This window comes from Pelodiscus sinensis, chromosome 7, assembly GCF_049634645.1.
Source record: "Pelodiscus sinensis isolate JC-2024 chromosome 7, ASM4963464v1, whole genome shotgun sequence".
Lineage (NCBI taxonomy): Eukaryota > Metazoa > Chordata > Testudines > Trionychidae > Pelodiscus > Pelodiscus sinensis.
The window spans coordinates 71,967,036-71,985,164 of NC_134717.1; the positions used below are offsets into that span (position 1 = coordinate 71,967,036).

The 18,129-nt window shown below is 41.7% G+C and overlaps 1 protein-coding gene across 10 annotated transcripts in view; it reads left to right on the plus strand.

Annotated features, from left to right (window-relative positions):
- PLCL1 (phospholipase C like 1 (inactive)) overlaps positions 1 to 18,129 on the plus strand; it is a 322,644-nt gene that overhangs the window by 214,816 nt on the left and 89,699 nt on the right. The window contains exons 1-2 of one of the 10 annotated variants that reach the window (XM_075934257.1): positions 15,354 to 15,537; positions 15,800 to 16,025. The exons of the other annotated variants lie outside the window; for them this stretch is intronic. Of the exons in view, the coding sequence (XP_075790372.1) occupies positions 15,512 to 15,537; positions 15,800 to 16,025 (252 nt within the window). The 5' untranslated portion in view covers positions 15,354 to 15,511. Of the gene's footprint in view, positions 1 to 15,353; positions 15,538 to 15,799; positions 16,026 to 18,129 lie in introns of those variants that run through there. 10 annotated transcript variants of the gene reach the window in all.

Sequence of the window (18,129 nt, forward strand, 5' to 3'; positions counted from 1 at the left end):
TTCCCATTCATTCCACTATCTGGATCAAAATTGCCTCTTTTGTTTTTAAATGTTATCTAGATATGATTCTAATAATCTCCATAGACCCTGGTCCCTCAAATCATTTACCACTGGTTTTTTTATCTGTTCCTTCATGCAGTCATGCCATCTGTTAGGGTAAGAGCCTTCTTCTGTACATCTTCTGCATCTGGAGTAGTCATCCTGTATCTCTCCATTTGTTTTCAAATCTCAACTGGGAACTGTGTGTTTCCATGGCAAAGAATTTGACTCCAATTGCTGTTGTAGGAACACCTGTAATAAAAACAAAGAGTTGTGTTGCTCGCATGCCTCAGCACCCTTTTGATCACAAAAGTTCCTTGTTTCAACCAGTAGATACCCATGTGATGGGATGTGGTCACAGAAGATCCTTTGGGGGTGCTTCCCGGAGTGCTGACAAAGCCACTAACACTCACCTCTTTGCTCTCTGGGGCTTCTCACCACCCTGTCCTGCTGGGCCAGATCTCCTGGACTCCCACAGCCAAGGCACAGAGCTGAGATCAGTGCCTCCCCGAGGAGCAATACAGACACTGAAACTCTTCAGGTCTGAGGAAAATGCGATTTTGGGCCCAGCTTCCAGGAAACTCACTCCCCAAATGAGATCAAACCCCCAAATAAGTCATTCGGGTAAGCCCCTTTTAACAGTGAAAGGAGGATTTGCACACTGATTGATCCCCTAGGTAACAATTATTTATACTGGGCTTGATAGTAATTTTAATAAAAGTGATTTTATGAAGTGCAGACAGTAGGATTTAAGTGGCTGCAAGTGAAAACAGGCAGAGCAAAATAGATTACAAATTTAAAATAACAGAGAACGCATAGCTACTTCTAGCACACTAAAAGCTCAGTGCAAACTTATCTTAAAACTGTTCTTATTTCAGCTAAACCTCCAAGCCAGAAAAGATCTTTTTTTTCCCTGGGGTCCCTGGTTCATTTTCTTGGGAGTGACATATCCACGAACGATGAAGAGCCTGCAGACTTTGCATCATAAATAGCCTTCCTTTCAAGTGAGAATTCTTTGTTTCATATTCTCCCCTTACATGGAAAATAAACTGGCCAGCCACCTATGAGTTGGGGAAGTCACATGACTTCTTAAAACCAACCACTGCTTAGACTCAAAGGACAAAAGAGGCTGTTTGCAGGTGATTACCCATACAATGAGGTGTCCCAGCATTGGAAACACCTGTGATGGCTTTCATTTGCTCATTTAAAACCATAAACCATTTCCTATCATATTTCTAACTTTACATACAAGAATGATACATGCACCAAAATAAGAGATCAGATTGTGACATTAAAATTGATAGATTACATGAGGTATTTTGTCCAAAGCACTTTCAAGTTATGCATATTTGTATCCATAAGACTGTCATACAGCATAGTGGGGGGTGAACTGAACCGTCATAACTCGCACTTAGCTAACTCAGTTCCACTCGTGGTTTCTCCTTGTGAAAACCAAGACCATCACCTGTCATGGTGGTGACATCGGATGGCTGAATTGGCGATCTTTCCTAGAGTGGATAGAGCCCCGTATTCCATACAAACACACTAAGGAGTAGTACGGCAGAATTTGATTCCTTTTGTGTGTGACATTTATTCAAAAATTTGTTGGATTGCTGATGCAAAGAGTTTGAATTACCTGTGCCAGAGAAGACCTCAGGAATGGCATTACTTCTACTTTTGTCCCTTGGCTTTTGTGCTTGGAGAAGACTGGTTTGATTCTTCTGAAGCTCCGTATGAACTACATCCCTCAGGTCATGATCAGTGTTCCCTCTAAGCTGCGCGGCAGTCCATCTTCACAGGTAATGAATCAGCCCCGCCAAGTCAGTCAGTTCTGTGCATGGAGCCCTGAGGCAATGACTGGGAGGGGCTGATTCATCACCCGTGAAGCTGGGCTGCCATGCAGCTTGGAGGGAACACTTGTGATGTAACTGAAATTGTAGCTCAACATGTGTGATGTAGTGGGCAGGCCATACACTGTGTTTGGGCTATGGGTGGCCTGTATCTGGAAGCACTGCATAGCGGGGGCGGGAGGGGGGGTGCTGCCTGAGGAGCCTAAGGTCACGTAGACAATGACCCAACTGGTTCTTACCTGTTGAGGGCAGGGACTGAACAAAGGCAGTGAGTGTTGGGAGAAGAATCAGTTTCTGGCTGGGAAACATGAAGGGAACAGACTAAGCAGAGTGCTGAGGGTTGAGGGGGCGATGGACCCCCTAACCCAAGGGGTCTGAGGCATCCTGGCTCTGACTCCTGTAACCACATCACATCTGTGCAGTGCTGTATCCTGGAGAAGCAATAAACCCTCTCTCTTCTACGGGCTGGCGGAGTCTGTTCTGGCTTCTATAGGGGTGTAGGATTGGGGGAAACCCTGACACGCTGTCACAGCATGTCTCTTGGTATATTATCTGTTTCTGGGACTGCAGGTAGCATTTATCCTGCCTTAAGCCATGGTCAGTCTGATAGTTTGCATGGTATTAACTTGCTGACCTACAGTGATTGGGCTTAAAACATTTCTTCTAAAAGATTAGGCTGGTTTGAGACAGATTTCATATACTTCACTGTGAATTCCTGGGACTGTTGTATTTCTCAGAACAGCAGTAATGTTCAAGGGTGGCCATGTTACAGCAGTGCGTTAGCTAATTATGTGTAATTAGGTAACATCAGTACATGGAGAACTCAAGGTATAAGTTTAGAGGAATACAGGGAATACTGAGTTAGCTTTATTTATCTCCGTTTTGGGGGTAAAATGAATGCTTTTATAAATGGGCCATACAGTATTTTTGAAACGTAGAGAATTTGAGCAGCATGACAGTGTTGCTGCCACTTCTGTTCTCATTTTGCTATTTGGAGTCCCTATGAAGATTTGATCAGATTCATCCTGGCTTCTGATGGTATAATGGGCATTCCAATCAAGGTAACACTGTCATTTTTTGCTCTTTTCTTCTGTTTTCTTTGGGCTCAGTAAAGAACAATTGCCTTCATTATAGCCAGTGGAAAAGGCTCAGTGATATCTATTGACAGAGAATGTTTATTGATGGAAACAATGACTAATGAGCTCACGTGTTCAAAGGAACATGTTGAGAGAAGAACTGGAATCACTACTTTTACTATATACTTAAAGGCTGTATCCTGGTTCCTGGAAGTCTATGACAAAACTCCCCTTGATTTCAATGGGACTAGAAGTTTACCTTTATATTAATGGATTTTTTGATGAAATGGCACAATTTTTATGAATATTACTAAATGTTAGGGTTCAATTTATGCTCAAGAGTTATACCCTCCTTTTTGGTGTGGTTGCACAGTGTAAGTGGAGGCAACATTACATTCAAAAGCTTCAGTCATTATTATTTTGTTGAAAAATGTCGTATATAACAAAAGAGTCCTTTTTAGACATGAACGTATAATTAGATGCACTGTACATCGGGCATTGAATTTTGAAACAGTATGAATTTTAAGAGCAACCGTGTTTAGCTAGCAGTGCAAAAGAATAAATCACTACAAAAATGGACTCTTTTAACGATTTCCTGGTACTGCTTCTTCCTTCTGTTTAGATTTTTTTTTTTTAAACCAGCAGCTTCAGCAGTAGGTTGAAGCTCAGTATCATTGGCTAGTTAACATGGTAAATTTCTTCATGCCATTCAAGGAAAAACTGGCTTTTCAGGTTACTGTTGTGAGAGTGATACCATCACAGACTCAGAAATCACAATATCATTGATTGGAAGACTCTGGGCTGATGTACGGTTTCAAGGGCTGATTAAAAGGGATTTGAAAAGATTCCACAGAGGGAGAGAGAGAGAGACTGAGAGCACTGAGGGATTGCCAGGACATGATTTTTTTGATTCGTGGCATACATCTGGTAAAGGAAATCCACAATAATAAAACCTAAGGCTCCTTCTTGCAGTTATACATTAATGAAGGCACAAAATACTCCTATTAGTACTGAGATGCCAATAGGGATGTTTATAATACAGAGGACTAGACTGGGGAACAGAGTTTTTAAATCCCTGTCTCAAGGTCATGCAATCAGCAGAAAAGCTGAGACTAGATCCAGGAGGCCTGATTCTGATCCTCTGCTTTAATCACTAGACTATAGTCCTCCATCACCAATAGTGAAATGTAATTCAGCTGAGTGTCACTGTTGCTTTCCATGAATAAAAACAAGTGTAGCCCTGGCATGTCCAAAGAGGGAGTAATATGAGAGAGTTATTGGTTTGGCTCTGTATTCTAGGTCAACAATATAGTTAATATTTTTGAAGTGGAGTGACTAGTTCCTGACTGCACACAAAAGTTTGGCTCATGTTCTGTTTTGGGGCCCAAATAAATTTGCAACTATATCTAGATTTTTCATAGTTTTAAAACATCTTTGTTCCCCTGCGTAGGAGTGCAGAAAATCAGTGCTGTACAGAAATCAGTTGTTGGATTAGAGATACGGGGTTACTATGGAGTGGAACAACTCCCACTCTTTCAAAATGATAGACAAAATTTAGGAATGATGGGAAAAAACAAAGAAATATTGGCAGTCTTTACTTAGCCACAAAGTAGAACTCAGTCCTTTGACATTTCATAAATGTCAGCTTCATGTTGCAACTAGAATAAATCAATGCTTTTTGCATATGTTCAAATGATATTTAAAATAAAATGGTTTAAGGCTGGATAAAGTCACATACACAAGCATCAATGATACTGCTAAGTGAAGCATTCTTACACATGAGAGTGTAAGATACTATATTCCTATTCATTCATTCATTTCAATTTACAAATATCTACAACTTCCCCTGAAGTCGCAAATGTGTTTCAGATGAATCTTGAAAGTAGCTGTGAGATCTAGAGGTGTGAGCATGGGAATGGAGCCAGATTCTAATCCTGGTTCAGATACTGATGCATTGCGTAGTTTTCGGCAAGTGATATATGATACCATTTTCAAACTCAAGTGACCAAAATTGAGCTCATAAATAAATGGTCTTCTTTTCAAAAGGTGCTGAGTACCCACAACTCCCATTAACATCAAATATGGATTTATGCGGTTAGCCAACCAAATTTTCAAATGTCTTTTAACTTCTCTATTCCTCAGAATCCACCTCTGTTAAAATGTTTGTAAAAGGTTTTAAAGATGCTATTTTCTTTTAGCATTTGATGCCATGAAATACCTAGCATATTCGAAAACAGGATCATACGAAATGAAGTAAGCTTGGGAAACATTTGGGACATAAGCGTGGTGTCTTCTTTCTGAACATTGTTCAGTCCTTGCTACTTCAGATTGGATGGCTCTTAAGACTGACTTTCAGACAAAACTGTGATGCCACATCTCCATATTTTGTTTATGGAAATATGTTTTGAATATGAATATGCATAACTCAGATATGTTTTATGCAAAATGTGGCATGTTACTTCTATTGAAAAGCATGTAATTCACTGAATGTGAATATTCTATTTGTGTGCATGTATCATTTTTGTATATGAAGTTAGAAATATGAAGGGTAAACCTGTTTATTAGAAACTTCAATCATCTGAAGAAGTGGGCTGTACCCACGAAAGCTCATGATACCATCTACATGTTTTGTTAGTCTATAAAGTGCTACCAGACCATTTGTTGCTTTTTAAGTTTATCCTGTACAAACTAACTCGGCTATCCCCTGACGCTGTTAATCTACAGGTACATCTACACTGCAAGCGTATTTCAGAAAAAAGCTATTCCGGAAGATATCTTCTAGAATAGCTTATTTCGAAATAGTGTTCACGCTACAGGTAAGCCTAAAAAATTAGTCTGAGGCAGGCTCCCCTTCGATTTAGAGCCCCAGGAGGCACTGGGGAGGAATACCTTTAAAATGGCCCCGGTGAGGAGCTATTTTGACATGTAGCAGTGGAGCATCCACACACACCCCTCTTCCAAAAGAGTTTTTTTGAAAGAGGTGTTATTTCTCATGGAATGAGGTTTACCAACCTCAGAAAAAGCCCTCCGTTATTTCAATTTTCTTTCGAAATAAAACAGTTGTGTGGACGCTAGTACTGCTTTTCCATAATAACAGCCATTAGTCCTGAAAAATAGTGCAGTGTAGATGCACCTTTGGTCTTCTAGTGAAAGCCATTAGTGGTACTTATGGAACTTAATGGCCTGGTGCTCAAGATAATGATTTGTAAATAGTTTTGATTTTCCTGTAAGCCCTAACTGATTGGTCTTACAAGGATATGGGACCATGTCATCTGGTGTTACATCTTAAATTTTGTATTTTTCCATGAGGGCGGAGGGCAGAGGATGGAACAAAGAACTCCTGCCCTGAGAAAATTCTATTTAAGGGGGGAGGGAGCAAACAATGATGGTCTTCTGAAACTTCCTTCCCACCCTATGACGATATGTAAGAAAATTCGGGGAAAAAAACTAATGAGAGGTCTGAAGCATTGCTGGGTCCAGATCAGAGAAAATAATTGGCTCTGGTTTGTGAAGGACGGCACCTGAAATAAAAACTAGTGTGACAAAGATTATTTGTAACAACTTTTTTAAGACTGCATCTACAGTGCACCATTATTTTGAGATAACTAGCTTTACTTTGAAATAACGTGAGTGTCTACACAGCCAAACTATTTTACTAGAAGGGTTGTGAAGCAATGGAATAGGTTATCTAGGGAGGTGGTAGACTCTCCATCCCAAGAGGTTCTTAAGTCCTGGCTTAACAAAGCCCTAGCTAGGGTGATTTAGTTGGGACTGATCCTGCTTTTAGCAGGGGTTTGGATTTGATGACCTCCTGAGGTCTCCTCCAACCCCACGAGTCTGTGATTCTAACTCACCGTAGAAAGCAATAAGAGTGATAATAATCAGCTGAGTTTTGGAGGGAATTGAAATCTCTTCTTTTTTGGCCACTAAGAAAGTTTCTGTGACACAGAGGTTGAGGATGTTATGGGACTGAGCTCCCCTAAACATGATTTCCTGAGATATTAAATGGAGGTCAGAGGTTCTGGGAAGAAATGTCCAGTGCTTTGACCAGAGGCTTAACACAATTTATTTTAATTGTCTTATTTCATTTCCTGTTTGTGAAATTAGCAAGAGATTTGTGGTTTAGAGATGCATGCACCAATTCAGTTCCTGACTTCAAACCCTTAACAGGGACTCTGGGGTAAAATGAAGATGCTCTCTGTCAGCTCTCTCTAACAGCTAAAGATTCTGGATCTCAGACTGTGGGATAAATTCTGTGCTGCTGCATATTAAGGTGGATAACATTACCTGACTCCTTTAATAGCAGTAATAACTCACAGTTGATTTAGGGGTCATCATTGCTCCTCTTCTTATGCATTATACCAGTTATAAAGCAGCACAATACAGAGTACTTGTAGAATGCTTTTTTGTGTGATTTCACTCATAAGTTTAGCTAGTTCATTAGCAAACTCTTTGGGGGCAAAGACCTCTTATTCGGGGGGTGCTCGATGTTTAGGAGAGGCCTTTAGGGCAGTGGTTTTCAAAGTGTGGGTTGTGATCCAGTACTGGGTTGCAGAAAGTCAGTTACTGGGTTGCCTGGCTATAGGGTGACCAGGTAACTAGCGGGGGTGCTAAGGACAGCTTGCTGCCTGTCCTGGCATTGTGGAGCATGCTGAGCCCTGGAAGCGCTCAGCAGCAGGTCTGGCTTCTAGCTGGAGGCACGTAATCAACTCTCACAAGATAAAAAAAACACTAGCTGGAGGCACGTAATCAACTCAACTCTCACAAGATAAAAAAGCAAAAGAAGCCAAAAAATGAAGCCAATCCCATTTCAAAACAAGCCATCAATGGGCTCCATCCATTTTTGCTCAGCAGTGCCTGGCAACAAACCAGGAGCTGGCGAATGGGTGTGTGGAGCCAGAGTTTGGGGCTGGGGCAGCCTGTGGAGCTGGACCTGCTGCTGGGCACTTCCAGGGTTCAGTGCGTCCCACTGTGCCAGGACAGGCAGGTAGCCTGTCTCACCCTCCCACTGTATCATTGACCAGGTAACCTGTGACCCCACAATCCCTTGTTCCAGCCCTGTGCCCCTCCAAACCCAGAAACCCCTCCCGCACCCATAATATCTCATCACCAGCCCCATCCCATAGCCTGCACCCCCTGTACCCCACCTCCATGCCCCAGCCCAAAGTCCATGCCTACATACTGAACCCCTCTGCCCCACTCCCCTTAGCCTGCACCCCAAGGCCCTCTTCTCTAGCCCCGCCCCAGAACCCAGATCCCCCAGGCAAAGCCTTCATCCTGCACTCTAAACCCCTCACCCCCGCAGCCCCACCCTAGAGCCTTCACTCTAGTCAAAAGATATAATTATGCTGGGTCATGGGAATCAATAATTTTCTTCAACTGGGTCCCAAGAAAAAAAGTTTGAGAGCCACTGCTTTAGGTGATATCATAATAAAATAAGAGCTTGCAGTACTAATTAATATAGCACCCATTTACATGAAGTGGAATTAGAATTTATGAGCTAAACAGTTGTCTGATCATTTCCACTGTCTGAAAAATCTGTTTGTAATGTTTCCTGTAGGAAAACAACTTCTTATAAATAACTTGGTTATAGCACCACTTTGCTTGGATTTGTTTTTTTGAAAAACATCTACTGAAGCTCAGTACAATCCAGCTTTGTGTTATGCTTCCCTGCAGGTGATAGAGCCTTCAGGGAGAGTCCACATCACTAATGAGTGCTGTGGGTGATGAGGAAATTTCAGTACCTGGTGATTGGTAGGGAAAGTAGAAGTAGGTGGCAACCTGGGAAGCGGTAATCATCATATGGTTGAGTTCAGGATGCTGACCAAAGGAGGAAAGGAGGGCAGCAGAACACAGACCCTGGACTTCAGAAAAGTAGACTTTGACTCTCTCAGTAAATTAATGAACAGGAACCCCTAGGGCATGTCTACACTAGGAAATTATTTCAAAATAACTAATTCAAAATAATAACTCCAAAAATAACTATTTCCAAATAAGCTTATTCCCCAAGGAAAGCAGGAGTATAGATTTAAAAATAACCAGCCCGATATTATGAAATTACAGGCTCGGTAGTGTGGACGCTCTGCTTGTTATTTCGAAAGAAGGGGGGGTATTCTGAAACAGTTTTCTTGTGTACATCAGGGTCTGGGAGGCTAATTTAGGGGGAAAGGAGTCCAGGAGAACTGGCTGTATATTAAAGCCTTAGGGTATGTCTACACTACAACCCTAGTTCGAACTAGGGTGGTTAATGTAGGCAACTGGAGTTGCAAATGAAGCCCGGGATTTGAATTTCCCGGGCTTCATTTGCATGTTGCCGGGCGCCGCCATTTTTAAATGTCCACTAGTTCGGACTCCGTACCCCCGCGGCTACACGCGGCACGAACTAGGTAGTTCGGATTAGGCTTCCTATTCCGAACTACCGGTACACCTTGTTCCACGAGGAGTAACGGTAGTTCGGAATAGGAAGCCTAATCCAAACTACCTAGTTTGTGCTGCGTGTAGCCGCGGGGGTACGGAGTCCGAACTAGCGGACATTTAAAAATGGCGGCGCCCGGCAACATGCAAATGAAGCCTGGGAAATTCAAATCCCGGGCTTCATTTGCAACTCCGGTTGCCTACATTAACCACCCTAGTTTGAACTAGGGTTGTAGTGTAGACTTACCCTTATTGAGGGAGCAGGAACACACCATCCCAATGTACAGAAAGAATAGCAAAAATGGAAAATAGATGACCATACAAATAGCAAATATGGTAGATGGCTTAACAGAGAAATCTTTGGTGAGCTTAAATGCAAAAAGAAAACTTACAAGAAGTGTAAACTTGAACCGATGGCTCGGGAGAAATATACAAATATTGTTTGAGCATGCAGGGATGTAATCAGGAAGGCCAAAGCACAGTTGGAATTGCAGCTAGCAAGGGATGAGAAGGATAAGAAGAAGTGGTTCTACTGGTATGTTAGCAACGAGAAGAAGATCAGAGAAGGTATGGGACCCTTACTGAATCGGGAAGGTAGCCTAGTAAAAGAGGATGTGGAAAAACCTAAGGACTCAATGCTCTTTTTGCCTCAGAGTTCACAGACAAGGTCAGCTCCCAGACTGCTGCTCTAGGCAGCACAAGTGAAAGAACAGGTTAAGGACTATTTAGAAAAATGTAACATGCATAAGTCCACGGGGCCGGATCTAATGCATCTGAGGGAGCTGAGGGAGTTGGCTGATGTGATTCAAGAGCCATTGGCCATTATCTTTGAAAACTTGTGGCAATCAGAGAGAGATCATGGATGACTGGAAAAAAGAAAACGTAGTGCCCACCTTTAAAAAATGGAAGAAGGAGAATCTGGGGAACTACAGACCATTTATCCTCATGGAAAATTAATGGAGCAGATCCTCAAGGAATTCATTTTGAAACATCTGGAAGAGAGGAAGGCGATCAGGAATAGTCAACTGGGATTCACTAAGGGCAAGTCATGCCTGACCAACCTCTGATGATGACAACTGGTTCTGTAGATATGGGAAAAGCGGTGGATGTAATATATTTTAACTTTAGCAGAGCTTTAGATACAGTCTCTCACAGTATTCTTGCCACCAAGTTAAAGAAGTATAGCTTGAATGAATGGACTGTAAGGTGGATAGAAAGCTGGCTAGATTGGCTCAATGGGTAGAAATCAACTACTCGATGTCTAGTTGGCAGTGCTCCAGGGGTCAGTCCTGGTGACAGTTTTGTTCAACATCTTCCTTAATGATCTGGATGAGGAGAAGGATTGCACCCTCAGGAAGTTTGTGGATGACATTAAGATGGAGGGAAAGATAATTATGTTGTAGGGGAGGGATAGGGTTCAAAGTGACCTGGAGAAATTGGAAGATTGGGCCAAAAAAAATCTGGCGAAGTTCAACAAAGACCAAGCACAGAATCCTGCATTTTGGACAGAAGAAGCCCATGCTACAGGCTGGGGACAGACTGGCTAAACAGCAGCTCTGCAGAAAAGGACCTGCAGATTAAAGTGGATGAGTCAGCAGTGTGCCCTTGTGGCCAAGAAGGCTAATGGCATATTGGGTTGTATTGGGAGGAGCACTGCCAGCAGATCAAGGGAAGTGATTATTCCCTTTATTCGTCACTGGGGAGGCCACATCTGGAGGATTGTGTCCAGTTTTGGGTCGTGCATTACAGAAAGGATGTAGACACGTTGGAGGCAGTCCAGAAGAGGGCAGTGGGCTGGGATGCATGACTTATGGGGAGAGGCGGAGGGAACTGGGCTTAATTAGTCTGCAGAATAGAAGAATAAGGAAGGATTTTATCGCATCTTTTCATTACCTAAGTAAGAGGATGGAGCAAGGCTCTTCTCAGCGGTGGCAGATGACAGAACAAAAAGCAGTGGTTTCAAATTGCGGTGTGGGCAGTCTAGGTTGGATATTAGGAACTACTATTTCACTGGGAGGATGGGTGGTAAAGCACTAGAATGGGTTACCTAGGGAGGTGGTGGAATCTCCATCCTTAGAAGTTTTTAAGGCTAAGATTGACAAAGCCCTGGCTGAAATGATTTATTTGGGGTTGGTCCTGCTTTGAGCAGGGTTTGCACTAGATAGCCCCCAGAGGTCTCTTCTAACCCTAATTTTCTATGATGATCAGACGTGTGTAATATCTGGACACCCTTGCTTGTTTGTATGGTCAATAACCATGGGTCCTGACCACTGCCTAGCTGCCTCTCACATGGAAAAGGGTCTCTTAGGCTATGTCTACACTACAGGCTTCTTTCGGAAGAAGCTTTTCCGGAAAAGATCTTCTGGAAAAGCTTCTTCCGAGAGCATCCACACTGCAAAAGTGCATCGAAAAAGCGATCTTTTTCGAAAGATAGCGTCCACACTGAATGGACACTATCTTGTATTTCAGCTGTGATTACTATGGAAGGAGTGGTCACCAGAGCACCTGTGCTTTTTCTCCTTTCCTCTTCTTTCGAAAGAACTCCTTCTTCCCCATCCACACATGCCTTTTTCCAAAAGAGCCCTTTCGGAAAAAGGCTTCTTTCTTGTAGAATGAGGATTACCAGTGTCAGAAAAACCTACCTGTTCTTTCGATTTTCTTTTGGAAAAACGCAATTGCAGCGTGGACCTACGTGAAGTTTTTTTTTTCCAGAAAAACAGCTGTTTTTCCTAAAAAACTCTGTAGTGTAGACATACCCTTAATGGGGGAGAAAAGAGAGGGATGTAGAGAGAACTCACTGGGCATATTTTAAATGTGTATGCAGGTCATTGTGTCGTAGCAGGAGCCTTGGTATAAAGGCAGAGCATGTATCAAGATGCCTGTCTCTCTCTAGGTGGAGGTATAATGCAAGGGAGCTTGGACAGATATGTTCAGTTAGAAACTACAGAATTTGTCATCTTAACAATAATCATATTGTTATGCTTTAAACTACAATAGGGTCATTGGAACAAGGAGTCAGTCTTCAGAACTGTGTAGGACTGTATAGAACTGGGCAGTGTTCTTCCATGGAGTTGGTCAAGTGCTAAAACTCTACATTAAAATACATGGCAATGACAGCTGAGATGTGTTCACAAATGTGTCCCTTAGCTACAGTTGTGATAGAAATTAGTGGAAGGCCTTTTTGAGCTAGAGGGGGCTAAACAGCTAGATTAGAGGGCACCACTTGAAGGGAATCTTAGGAAGGTTCAAGATGTGTGGTGAATTTTAGGCTTATGTTGTATTATTGTTTTGGAGTTGTCAGTAAAGGGAGATGCATTCTTAGGCCAAATGACTAGTCCTATTATGGGACTGCCTATGGAGTAATTGTGACTCCTTAGTATAACTTACTTAGTGTAATTTTGGGCAGAAGAATCTGCTGAAAATCAGTTTATCAAAATATTTTGTTACTGTGATTTGCTCTCTGGCCACAGTGCATATTAAACCTCTTTTCACCAAAATTGCTGTGGAGTTCAGTTTACTCAGATGTCTGATGTAGGCAATTAGTGTTTCTCTTAAGTAAATGAAGTTCTTCTGATCACTTTTTTATTTTTGAACAGCTTGTGCAGTAAGGTAGCTTGTGGTAAAACTCTTCCTGTTTTGATCTGATATTCTTCAAGATTTTCCTGTTGCTACTCCACTATTCTGAGCAGCAAGAAACCATTTATTAGAAAAATGTTCAAAGAGTGGATTTTAGGTTTCTGAATCTCCAAGAAGTCTTGTGATATATCAGGTTAGGAAGAAGTGGCCATGTAGTTGCTAAAATATTTATTCCTTGCCTTTTTTCTTTAAACATGAAAATATGTCTCTTGTTCTTAATATAAGTCATTAAAAGTGATAATGGACAACTAAAGAGAAATAAAATTCACTGGAGATTTCATTGACATAAGAACATAAGAATGGCTAAACTGGGTCAGACCAAAGGTCCATCTAGCCCAGTATCCTGTCTGCTGACAGTGCCTAATGCCAGATGCCACAGTGGGAGTGATCACAGCAGGTAATCATCACGTGATCCCTCTTCTGTCATGCACTTCCAGACAAACAGAGGCTAGGGACACTATTCCTACCCATCCTGGTGAATAGCCACTGATGGACCTAACCTCCATGAACTTATCTAGATCTTTTTTGAACCCTGTTAAAGTCATAGTCTTCACAACATCCTCTGGCAAGGAGTTCCACAGGTTGATTTGCGCTGAGTGAAGAAATACTTCCTTTTGTTTGTTTTAAACCTGCTACCTATTAATTGCAGTTGATGACCCCTAGTTCTTATATTATGGGAACAAGTAAATAACTTTTCCTTATTCGCTTTTTCCATACCAGTGATGATTTTATAGACCTCTATCATATCCCCCCTTAGTCTCCTCTTTTCTAAGCTGAAAAGTCCAAGTGTTTTTAATCGCTCTTCATAGGGGACCCATTCATAACCCCTAATCCTTTTATTGCCCTTTTCTGAACAGTGAGCAGCCTTGTATCCAGGTTGCTTGTTTGAAAATAAGAATTGAGAATCATGAAGGATTAGGAGGTGAAAAAAGGAGTTCTCCCCCAAACCTCAAATAATTTATTTCAAATACATATTTTATAAGTATTTGTAAATGTTTTAATTATTTTAAATGTTTTAATTTTTAAATTTTTTGCTACCTCTCTTTATTTTGCTAGTTGTAAATCAATTAAACATTGGCAATTAAACTTTATCAAACTGAGCCACAGTGTATTCCCAGTCTATTTCTAATTGCTTCTACTGTACAATACTAAGAAAGTTGTGTTACTTTATTCCAACAGCTTTTCTTTTTTGAAAAGGAGCCACTCAACTCGTTTAAGAATATAATATGTAGTTTTGAGATTCTAGGCAAAGGACTTGAGGTTTGTAAGTAAACATTGAGGATTACTGGAGTGGCTTTTCATCAGCACACTCCAAACCTTAAGGAAACATGATCCTTCAGTGAAAGCCTGTTTCCATTCCCATTGAAATTCATGCAAAGATCCTCTGTGTTTGTATGAATATTTAGAAGCACTGGGACAGGTCTCAGTGCAAGCATGGAGGAGAGGAACTTGGCTTGACTGATCCTATGGCCAGGCTTGACAACGACAGGGATGAGACTCCTCTCTCTTGCACTAGTGATTCACAGTTGATAGGAGTCATTTGAGCGGCAGCGGAGCAGCTTAGTGAAAGGATAGCATGGCCAGACCTTTGTTTCCTTGCCTGTGCTCTGTGAAATAGGTGCTAGAAGAGGTATGCCGTCAGAGCATATGTAGTGACTATACATCACCCAATACCCCCTGCCCAGGGGGAATCCTCAGATATCCAGTACTGCTATGGCACAGAAGGTATCTGGCCCTTCAGGATATATATAATCCACAAGAGGAAGGTAAATTTATAAGAGAAGAAAACCAGGGGTAGCCTTTATTGTAAAACAGCCCCCTTGGAGTTGCGGAGTTTTGTAAAACCAAAATGAAAGTGAGCCAAATTCCACTGTATCATACCTGTACCAGTTCTTTGCAATCAGCTTTTTATAAACTCTTCTAAACAATGTTCATTAACAAATTGTGTTTCTCAGTTTCAAGGTGGATGCCCAACAGCATATGTTTAATGGAACAAATAAACATTAAGAAATGCATGTCTGTTTTTAAATTACAATTATAGATTCTTTCTATGGGCTGTTTCTTTCCGTGGTAATGGATCTTTTAGTTATCCGAGTTCTGATGCTGTATTTAATGTTCAGGTCTTAAGAGGCTAGATTACATCTAAAAGATGCATTTCCTCTGCAGGAAGCAGGGTTCAGAAGTATTCTGTGTTCAAAATTTACAATAAATGCAAACGGAATGCAATCAAAGGAAGGCACCTACTGTAAGACAGTAAACAGAAGTTACAGTAAAGCCACTTTAAATAGGAAGATTGTAAAGTCGTCATTCCCTCAAGGAGGTGGAGGGTGGGCGGGAACAGAAAAGTCAGACTAGGACATGGGGCTAAATGTGTATCCAGTTCATCTCTGAGGTGCCTCATCTACAAAAGGCTGCCAGCAGCGTGAAGCGTAAGACCTACCAGCTGCCTTCCACTCTGCAATTCTCCTCATAGGCACAACCCCACCCAGTAGCTTGATGATGCCAACTAGTCGCAGTCCATGGTAAGCTTAGGTAGCAGCTTTGCTAGTTGGCTATAAAGAGATGGCCCCGCTTTTCTCTTGCTTCCTTTGAGTTACTGCACGCCCCCCAGTAGATGGGGTGGGAACTTCACAGAGCTCTGTGGTTGTAATTCTGCCTGGCCTTTACATGCATCAGACAGGGCTCTTTATGCCCTCCTTTAGTTGTGCAGCAACATGAGGGGCTGACCTTAATCATGGAGGAGGGGGGACATGTGCAGTGATATTCTCCTTTTACATCATCCAGGTTTTCTGGACTGCATGTTTGTTCTTTGGCCTGCTGCGGATCTCACGCCTCCCTCTCAAGTCCACACGTCCTCTGTAAAGTTGCGTGCCTCAGACTCTGTGTTATGTTGCCAATATGCTCAGAGTGTGCAGCTGTCAGTCTGGGAAAGGCATTCAGAATGGTGGGACCCTCGATTTGTATTCTCATAACTGCCACTGTCTCCTTCCTTCGTTATGATCTTCAGAAGGTATTTTTATCTAAATGAGGGGGGAAAGGAATAAACTCTGCAGCTCCTCATTCATCTGTTTACACATGCAGGCAAAGAAGAGTGGGAATTTCTTGGTAAAGTACTCACAATACATTATTAATACAGCCGTTTACTTGGGACAACAGCATGTGAATATATGATGCCAGTGGGTCTCAGACCATCGTAAGACTGTCTGAGTTATTGGGAGAGGCCATTCTGCTCTCTTGGGAGAGCTGCTTTGGTGTCACCAGGCTTGTTTTGATCACTAAATCTAAACAGAAACATTTACCTGGTGCTGGAAAGGGTTAAAATGACAATGTGGAATGTCATCAGACACTAAGGACCAAATGTATGTTCAGTTAATATTTTTCTCTTGTGCATTAAATAAAAGGTTGCACGTCTCTGTCCATTTCAAATGTCTCTGGATGATCTACTACAGATGTTAAATTTAGCACGAACGCAGTGCAGCGTGCATGGAAACTGCTGAGAATGGTAATGTCAAACATACTCCTCCCCCTCACATTAGCTGCTTGCTGTGAGACTCTCTCAGCTGCACATCCCTATTGAGCTACAGAAGCAGTTACCAGTGAGCCAGGACATTGCACTCTCACAGTTCATCATCATCAGGCTAGTTTGTGTAAGGAAAGTGGGTTCATGGGAAAATGCAGGGGACACACACCTCAGGAATATCTCCATTGTTTAGAATACATGGGAGTGGAAAATTTAAAAGAGCTTTAAATAAATAATTTTTTTGCGCTTTGCTTTGCTTTGCTTCCAAGGAAAATTACAGCTGAATGGAGTTTGATAAGATTAGCCAGAGTAATACATGTCTTGATACACTCAGTTTTGCAATCACATTTACTCTCCTTTTTCCAAACTATTTTTGTAGTTCAATTTCAAAAATGATCCCTGGCCAAGACTGTAAATGTCTAAAACAAATAAACTATCCTTCTGGTGGTAGGGTACAAGAAAACTGCTGTTGTCATAAATACTTAATTTTAAATTAAATGGTTATATATAAAATGTCCCAGTAATGCACTGAAATTATATTTAACAGATAGTTACTATCTGATGGTAACATAACTGATAAAGAAATGTATATAGTGAGTGACCTTAAAGATTTCCTTTTATTAAGTATGATCTTTATTAATACAGTCAACAGAAAGCCCATCAGGACAGAAAATGTACAAACTGAAAGCAGACAATGCCCAGTGCAATGGGATTGTGACCTCTTGATGCCAACTGACAGAGGGCATAGGGATACAGAAGGATACACAGATCTCCTGTAACTGGTATCGATATACTAGTCCACCAAAGAATGTCATGGGAATTCTCTAATGAAAGTCCGTCACACTGGTTATTATTATTATTGTGGCATGGGAAATATGTGATGTTTTAAATGTACAGCCTCTCTCCGACTTACGAACCGGTTATGGACCAAGCAATTGGTTGTAACTTAGTTCGTTCGTAAGTCGGACCCCATTGAGTTACATGTGACCGCGCTGTTCGTAAGCACGGATTGTGTTTGTAACTCGGGGTCTGCCATTTACGACAGTAACTGCGAACGGTCGTAAGTCGACCATTTGCAACTCGGGGACTGGCTGTATAGTAAAAATTATGTTCGCTGGGTCTTTGAGTTGAGGCAAGTCACTGTAAGATAATCCACAGACTCCTGGCAGACAGGGAGAGAGAGATGTTGATTTCACTCTGGCAGTTCAGGGGCAAATTACAGAATGCATGGTTCACAATGGATGCCCCTTTGCAGTCTGAGCAAAATGCTAATCAATTGATAGTGGAAGCTATAGTTAAAAACATAAACAGATGAACCCCCAGTTATTTCTTCAGTCTGTAAGAACAACAGAAAACTGAGCCAAAATGGTTGAAAATGCTGTGGAAAGGACATGGGCTAAAGCTAACATGTAGAAACCAGGGCTGTCTTGTGAGTTAAGATTTGTCTTTAGCAAGCATGCTATGATTTTGTCTTGCATATAACCATGTTTCTGATAGTCTTACATGCAGTCATTTGAATCAGTTCTTTGATAATAAATATATTCCTGTTTTTGTAGCAGAAGTCTAAGTCTCATGACACCCCCAGTCAACTGGC